This window comes from Rhopilema esculentum, chromosome 5 (assembly GCF_057945365.1).
Source record: "Rhopilema esculentum isolate cy_ngs chromosome 5, ASM5794536v1, whole genome shotgun sequence".
Classification (NCBI taxonomy): Eukaryota; Metazoa; Cnidaria; class Scyphozoa; order Rhizostomeae; family Rhizostomatidae; genus Rhopilema; species Rhopilema esculentum.
The window spans coordinates 3,372,314-3,381,155 of NC_142819.1; the positions used below are offsets into that span (position 1 = coordinate 3,372,314).

General features: G+C 33.8%; 2 protein-coding genes across 2 annotated transcripts; one reads left to right on the plus strand and one right to left on the minus strand.

Annotated features, from left to right (window-relative positions):
* Positions 1-1,021: 1,021 nt before the first annotated feature.
* Positions 1,022-6,211, plus strand: LOC135689366 (E3 ubiquitin-protein ligase RNF181). Its single transcript, XM_065206559.2, has 7 exons — positions 1,022-1,181; positions 3,091-3,135; positions 3,494-3,573; positions 4,646-4,677; positions 5,015-5,089; positions 5,364-5,444; positions 5,701-6,211. Exons 1-7 carry the CDS (start codon positions 1,087-1,089, stop codon positions 5,758-5,760), a joined length of 468 nt encoding a protein of 155 aa, XP_065062631.1. The 5' UTR covers positions 1,022-1,086; the 3' UTR covers positions 5,761-6,211.
* Positions 6,212-6,720: 509 nt separating this feature from the next.
* On the minus strand, positions 6,721-8,831 carry LOC135689368 (small integral membrane protein 20-like). Its single transcript, XM_089108742.1, has 4 exons — positions 8,713-8,831; positions 8,020-8,134; positions 7,679-7,735; positions 6,721-7,269 (listed from the first exon to the last, which is right to left on the minus strand). Exons 2-4 carry the CDS (start codon positions 8,120-8,122, stop codon positions 7,211-7,213), a joined length of 219 nt encoding a protein of 72 aa, XP_088964868.1. The 5' UTR covers positions 8,123-8,134; positions 8,713-8,831; the 3' UTR covers positions 6,721-7,210.
* Between the last annotated feature and the right edge of the window lie 11 nt (positions 8,832-8,842).

Consider the following 8,842-nt stretch of genomic DNA (forward strand, 5'->3'; position numbering starts at 1 on the left):
TTACATGTATATTACGAAACAGCACAAAAACCCAGGCATTTCTAGGAAGGGGCAACTGCCCTCTAGCCCCCTGCTTTAAAGGGTCATGCATGAAATACGTTGCTTACTTTATTCGCTCCGATATATGTTTGGCCTCAGAGAGGGGGCGCTCGTTAGAGAGGAGCGCTCATTGAAAAAAGGCGAAAATTCGCCAATAGAAAAACTTGACATTGAATTTCAAACGATCATTGTTTCTACAAAGATCAATAATATTCCATTTGCCTCACACTTGTTAAAGGCAAAACATTTACAAGATGTCAATTTATTCCGAGTTGGAACCCTCGTTGATTTGCATAAATACTAGTGTGGTATCTTGAATATCTAAATTTTCAATAACATCGAATGGATTTCTATCTGGTTCCTTTAGTATTTGCAAATAACTTTCCCTATGGATACGGCATAGGTTTTATCAAATATGTTTTAACTAGTGACTATTGCGATGATCTGCTTGTCTCCATCAGCTTTAATAATATTCTAGGGGCGCTCATCAGAAAAGACTGGACATTCAAATTTGTGCTCAAAAATAGGGCGCTTATTGGAGAGAGGTACTCATTAGATAGAATACGGTATCCTTTATCCGCAATAATTGCTTCTTAACTGGTTGCTTTTTTAAAAAATGTAGTTCTAAAGATGTTTTGCTATTGGTTTTGCTTATGAGTGGGGTGATTTTTTAGTTAGACCAAAATATAATCTGCTTTTGAGAAAGTTCTCATTTTTGCTATTTCTGACGTATTTTCTTAAAGAGATTCTATTTCAGGAATTTTTGAAAAGTATAGACCACTTTTTCAAATGAATTACGGGAGGGCTTGCGGGGAATAAATTATACTATTTACTACCGCTGGGTACTTGAGATAAATTATACTATTTGCTACCGCTGGGTACTGGAGACCGATTTGGTACTGGAGACCAAAATTCAGCTTTTTCTGGCTTTTTCTGTGTTGTGAAAATGCGTCGAGTCAGCATGATTGTGTGTGTGTTGTTGTCGTTGTTGACAACTGAACGTTGCAACCTTGAAGACTGTACACAACAGAATGTTGTAGAGCTGTCATGGCGTCGTATTTTGAAGAACACAGCTCTGACAGTTTTACAGAGGACGATGAACGGATGAACTTTCTTCTTGAGTTAGCAAGAATACTGCGAAGGTATGCAAAAAGATTAAACCGTTCAAATGTGGAGGGAATTATCTTATTCAATTCATTCCTCCTATTTATAATTATATTATTGGTTTTCCCTCCGAGACATTTTTCTCACTTTTCTAACTTAAATGTAGTTTGTCCCAACATACAAAGTTACTCTATGTTAAATTACACGTCATTACACTAGTTACACCTACAGTGTAGTACAAAAGAATAAATTAAATACTAAGTTACATTATAGGTAGTAAATAGCTATTTTTAAATACAATAAACAAATACAAAATTAAAGTTGAATGAATACTAACTACCATACGAAAATGAAAAACAAAAACTATTAGCATTCAGGGGCAAATCCTGACTAAAGGAACTGTAGCTCAAGCTATAGATGAATTTTCCGTGTTTGATTTTAGGAATTCAAAGTTTCCTTGAATTTCTTCAATTCAAAGTAAAATGTGTTTGTTTTCACTTGTGTTTATCTCTGTTATCAGCATTTTACAGAAGCGTCCCTGGCTATCAAATGCAATTTACTGACATACTGTGCTGAATGTTTCATCACCATGCATCAATAAGATGTAAAATTTAAACGATGCATCAGATAAGATGTAAAATATAAAACACAATGGTTTAATATAGAAATTTGGGTAAATCACAAGTTTGGTTTTTTGACAGTAACTAACCAGAACTGAGCAATAGTGGATATTCCAAGCTATCCATGGGGATTTGCTCAGAAAAACGCATCAGAGACAATGAAACCCGTCCTAAAATTGTTAGTGCTATAGTCAGGTTTGAAAATGGCTGCTTAACCAATAGGATATAAGAATCCACAGTATTTCATTTCTTTTAACCTGGGGCAAAACACTAGACTATAGCTCATGTTTGCAAGGTCAGTTCCAATTATCACAGATACCAGGCCAGGGGCTCCGATACAGGATGAAAGGAAGAGGGGCCAAGGGAAAGTTAAAGACCCATAATAAAATATTTTACGAAGAAAGTTTATTAAGAAGGTTAAGTAAAAAGATGAACCAGATGAGCCACATAATTTAAACATAGGAGTCAATGAAACAGAATTTCAACTCAATTTAGTGATATCAATTTGCTATCATTTCATTGTGATATCATAAGGGTCCATATACAATAATTACTTTGTGCAGGCTCAAGACTCTTTTAGACATTGATAACATTATTAATGTCTAAAAGTCTTTAGCCTACACAAAGTAATTATTGAAGGAATTTGCAGAAGTATTTCTTAGGCTTGGATTTGAAAACATACAGGAACAACATATAGTGTTGCTGGTTTCAGGTTCAAGTCCATAGTCAGTAGCTTAGCAAAGGGGGGAGGGGGCAAAGGCAATATGAGCATGAGAAAATAGGGGTCTACACCCTTTTAAATGCTAGAAAATGCCCTTTATCAGAGAGATTTTTTGCCTCTGCCCCCTCTTGCCTCCACCTTGATAAGCCACTGTCTGTAGTCATGCTTTAGTCATTCCATGCAAATCCGTTGCTAGCATATCAGTTTTTACAGACATAGCTGTAAACATTGCTCTCAAGAGATCAGATATATTATCCTTTGTCCTCTGAGAGCATACTATAAAGTATTTTTTGCTGGAGGAACACCAGAACAATAAAAATCAATTTTGCAGATAACGAACGGTACCCAAGAAATCTTGAGTGAAATTTGTAGCAAAGGCTTTGGAAGTGATCTTGTATTCTTTGCTTTTTTTTCCTGTGCAGGCAGAATGAAAGATGAAAATTATTGCACAACGAACAAACTTCACAGTTTGGCTCTGAGATATTCAAGATCCCTTTTGTTGGCATAGGCATTTCAGCCATGGATTCTCAGTGCATATTTGTTGCATTAATAATAACAATGCAGGTTATATCTATTGTCTGTTCTATATCTCTTAATTCTTTGTAGGGTGCTTAGAGAGCAAAATGTCCAGCTTGAACTACCAATTGAAGAGTAAGTTGCAGTTGTAGCTCTATGTTGTCATCTACTTTGCTATGAATCAATCTCAATGCTTGCACCAATTGAACTTACATCCTCATTTTTGGATTCCTCCAAAGTTCGTTGTATGACTTTTTTGAGCTCAGATTTGGTTTTAAAACATATTGGCTAGTTAAAATAATGTGTAATTTCTGTTTTTTCGTTATCATACTAGATTGCTAAGTTTTATAAATGCATTTAGGGCCTGGGAGTCATGAAAGGAGTAAAGTCTCCAAAAGTGCCCATGATATTGAGTCATATGATTTTTTGATATTGGTGCACCTAAACCCTATCACCTCCTGATTCTTTCATGTCAATACTCTTTGCTTCACAGAATGCTTACTGAACACCTAACAACACCCCCAGCATCAAGAGAGTTCATTTCTAATTTACCACTAGCTATGAATATTGGAGGTATGGAGGTCCTTTCCATGTTCACAAATTAAATATTTGTCCAGTAGTCAGATTTTCTTTATATAATGGACTATATGATATCATCCCATTTTCAAATGATTCAAATTTCGAATTGTTTTGCAACGTTTGTATTTTCCATATTACCGTATTTACTCCAATATTCCCGCTGCGGGATTAGCGTTTCCACCCAACAAAAAAAGGCGGGATTATTCGAGAGGCGGGTATATTGGAGAGGCAGGATTATTTTTTCAATGCCTTGAGGTCTAGTTTGAGGATACCGTTTCAACAAAAAAGTCTCTTAAACGTGATTGTGGCAAGTCAGAGAAAAAAATATGCAATTTCAACATGAATGGGGTGCTAAAATTAAATGGGGGGTGGGATATTTATTTTCACAGACAAGACAGAGCAGATATTGTGCTTAATAGACAGTAGCACAAAGTCAAAGAATCAAACGTCTTTTTATGTTGCGAGACTTGGATGTTTGATAAACTTGCAAAATAAGACAGCTCTCTGCCCTCTCCCGTCTATGACATTATCATGGTATTTAACCCATTCACTCCAAGCATAAGTTTCAATGCTTGATTTACAACCCATATAAAGTGTGTAAAGAATAGCAAATGCCAATTAAAAGTTTCACAATCTATGAAATACAAGCGGGATTACTAGAGAGGCGGGAATAAAAGAGAAGCGGGAATATTAGAGTAAATACGGTATAGAAAAATTAATTTTCATTTGAAAATATATTCTTGTAGATTTGGCCTTTGGAAAAACCAGATATAAAATCAAGTATAAAATGTCATCAAACGATTAGTGGTATAAACTCTTGTACCAATATTATAAATCATAATATTGCCAGCATTTGAGATGGTTTAATGTTATTGTTAATGTTTTGCTTGGGGCAATATTGTTTCAAATTCTCAGGCACTCATTGAGTCACTTTCCATGGCTATTTTACAGTGCACTTTAGGAAGTTGTGCTTGTATAAAGCCTCTTTCAGGGAAGGCCTGATTTTCATAAACATTCAAAAATTCTTTATTGTTATTTAAATAAAAATTCCTTTATCGTACTACAGAAAAGTGTCCCATTTGTTTGGTCGAGTTCACTGTAAGTATTTATTCAAAGATTCAATAATTAAAATTGTTCAGCTTCAATTAAACTATTTATTAAACAATCGATGCTAGGACTGCTAAAAAGTTTGTAACTATTCACAGTTTTCTGTAACTATTATTCTATCTTAAGATAAATTTAAAATAGTAATAGTTTCTTATGAAGTTTATAACAAATTACACTTGACCGATTGGATACATTGCTACTTGAATTTGACAATCTTCCCTCTCCTCCATTCAAAGTTTGTGCCTATATACTTGAATAGCAGATATTTCAGCTTCAAGCATTTGAGATACAATAATTTACAAGATTAATTATTCTTATTTCGGTTTAGGAAGATGAATTAGGGAAGAAGCTTCCCTGTAACCACTGTTTTCACAGTGACTGCATCATCCCTTGGCTTAAAAAGGTTGGTTTTTAATATTTACCAGTTTCTACCAGCATGAAACATTTCCTGTCATCTAGTTGTCCTACAAGCCTTTAATCTATGCTGAATCAATAGATCAAAAACTTAAGTGTTTAATATTTGTTCCTAATTCTGGAACTCCTCTGAGAGCTCAACCATGAAATCCTCTGAGGTGAAAAAAGTTTAGTATGTTAACTCTTCGCAATTGTGAAGAAAAAACATAAAAATATAATGTAAAATAGATTTTGTAGTTTTGCCTGCATCTTATTCTCTCTAGACAAATTCATGCCCTGTTTGCAGACGAGAATTTCCAACAGATAATGCTGCATATGAAGAGTACAGAAAAGAAGTTGCAAGGGTGAGTTAGCCTTGATAGCATTAAAGGCATTTTAACTACCAAATCATTTTGGAATCATATCATTCATAGGATTCTTCTAGGTATAAGAGAAGCATTCAGCTTCTCTGAAACTATGCAGGTTTATTCCCAACTTTTTTAGATTCAGTATTTTTTGTTTCCAGTATCACTTTCCAAGGTTGGTATTTTCCTGACCTTAATGTCCTTTAGTTTCTTTTATAGTTCACAAAATATTTGTGTCCTATTCTGCTTTTTATAGGAAAACAATGTCGACCACATCCATCGTTTAGAAGAACTTCATGGCTCAATGTTTTCATGAATTCAAGAGATTTGCCAATTATGTTCATGGAAATGTGTATTTATCAGAAAATTAAAACTTTATGTAGTAGCCAGGAAGGTCTAGACCTGCAATGTAGTAGAAGGGTTTTCTACAAAGCAATATTGTCTTAACATTGAAAAGCACAAATTCAAAAGAATACTGAGTTAGAATAATGATAAGGACTAAGTATATTTTGTTCCTAGAACTCTCATCACTTGCCCCTGCCAAATATACTGACTTTTAAAGCTTCTAATTTTTATTGTGATTATTGGTTCACTTGATTCTTATCATGAAAATATATGTGTATTGTATTTAGTTAGTACTTTCTAGATTTATTATGAAAATGTATCACTATTTTTGCATTAAGAATGAGTATCTTTGTCAATTTCGGTTGTATATCTGTACTTGTAGGACCAATTTTAAAGATAGAATAAAAAGGATGTCTTTTATTTTTCAAGGCCTTTTTATCTGTGTTTCTGTTTAAGGTGTTTTCAAGTCATAATTTTGGATTTGAGCTTAACATCTTTGTTCTAGCATGATTATACAATTTTAGCTTTATCTGAAGACTATATTTCAATTTACCAATAAAGCTTTTTATTAGTTGCTTGATCTGCTAGAATCATTACATTACAAATATCACAAGAGCCATTACTATAATCATTTCAATCATTACAAAATATTAGTTAAATAATTCATATAATCCTTAAAGACCGCAACACCCAAACAACAATTACTTTATGTTATTAAAGACTGGTTCACATCCCAAGCAAAGCACTAGTGCACATGATGCCTTTGCAGAAATCTTGCTATTTGCGTTCCATTTTTAGGTTATATTTCCCCCATCCTGAAGGACTTCTAGTGACCTTTAACAAGAACACAGTTGAAGGACAAAAAATATTTCAATTTGAATAAGTTAAAATACTGCTTTAGAGAACAAGCAAAGACAACAAATATAGAAGGTAATTTTGACTAGAAAAATGTTCACAAACCAAACAGTACAAACAACTTGTTATGTGAAGCAAAATTCTAAATCAGTAGTTCTTAAAATACACTGAACCTATTATTTTTTCTAGCTTAGAAAATTCAAATCATTCTGTCACAACAACAAATATGATATATGAATAATACCTTTATAAAGCCTCATAAAAATTCTAATCCAGAGGGAATGAAAATATATGTTGTTCAGTCATTAAGTTATTTAAAGGGTTGTAAAACTAAAATCATGTTTATCCTCCATAAAATTACTATGTTTTGCCATATACAGTGGTTCACATGTCTTTTTGGGGATCTTCTAATTGTTCTAATATGATTTAGAAAAAGTCATCCTTTGGCTGCAGAAAATATGGGATATAAGATCTTAAACTTTTTTTTCTTTTAATCTTTTTACTGCAAAAGCTTAAAACCAATTACACAACACATCAAGCATGACTATAATTATGACATTGAGCTCTTATTCTTCTCCAGAACTGTTTTTCTTCCTGTCAAATGGATCATTCCAAATTTTCATACCTGTGGATGTAAAGAAAAATGAAAAATTTAGAGAGTGAATTATCAGTCAGCAACTATATCCAGCTAATCCCTTAGGCATATTTTGCAAGTTATGAAAAGTTGGTAGGGGCTTGTAGACCAGAGTAACATAGACAGGTTCAGTTCACTTGAAGGAGGCCAATTTGAAAATTAATATGGGGTAGGTGCAACCCAAAATAATCCAGGGAATGTCTTCAGTAGCTCAGTGTTTTATAAAGCAGTGTCTCCTGATAAAACCCTATAGTTTACCACCAAATGTGTCTTGATTAAAACCCTATACTGTACTGCATGGATATCAAGATAAATCGATGAAATACCTCTACAGTTACCCTCAAAAGTGCACCAAGGCAGCTTATTCAAAAAACTTTCTATGGTTCTTCCACATACATACCACCAGGCTGAATAGCTTCTCTGTCTAAACCTTCTCTATTCCTTTCTTGGACATTATCTGTAGATGAAAAAAAAATTTTAACTTTACTTTCACTTAAAATATCTTTGTGACACAATTGAAAAGCATGCAATGAAAAAATTGATTTCGCAGGAGCAAAATAAATTGATATATGTCTTGCCAACAATATGAATTAAGAAATAATGTTAGAAATTGTTAGAAAAAGGAACTTGGGGTTCTGAAGTACGACAAAAGCCATTTCATCTATGATAATTTTGATAAAATGAAACACAGATAAGAATTGCTCAATCGCAACAATGTTGTATGTATTACACTCTACTTACTATAGCCATTTGGATTAAATTTAGGGTATGCATAAATTGGGAGCAAAGCAAGACCAATGGCAGCAGCTATTCCTCCAAACAGAAATAAATCTCGTTTTGCCATCAATGTTTTGGGCTGGAAAAACAGTTTTCACGTTTAAGCACAAAGCAATTATAAACCAATTAATTTATACAACCAAGACATGAAATGGATTTCTTATTCAAATTCCCATCATACTTTTGAGTCAGGCATTACACCGGATGGGTGGTCCTAATTGATAACGGATGTTAAATAATTACAGTATCCCCTCTTTCACACCATATTTCAGAAAAATTAGCGATTAAGGGATCTTTATTGATATGTTTCATTACTTAACAAGAGACTGAATATTTTAAAAATTGTTTTGAAAATATGGCTGCCCTGCCACCCTAAAAGGTCACTAAAGCTAAAGCACCCCATATTTTATGCTCCTCCTGAAGAATTTCAATAGATTACTTCTATCTTACATCGGTATGTTTTTTTTTCAATAGGGCGTAGCCCATTAGGGGTAAAAGGGGCGGTAGCCCTAAATAACTCCTAAAGACATGATATGATATATTTTGCTAGCACCAGCTGAATGCAAATATAGATATACAAAAATTCATTTTTGTGTTCGCCAATCCTCTATTATCAATATACAAACGTCACACGATTGGCATGGACAGTAAATTTACCTTCCTAGGAACTACTACTGGCTGAAGTTTGCCAACCCTTTGTTTCTTCCACTTCGCGGCTTTTTTAGGCTTGTTGTTAGATCAAGCGTTGTTGTTGTTGCATGTTGACGATACTCCACCAATTAAATAG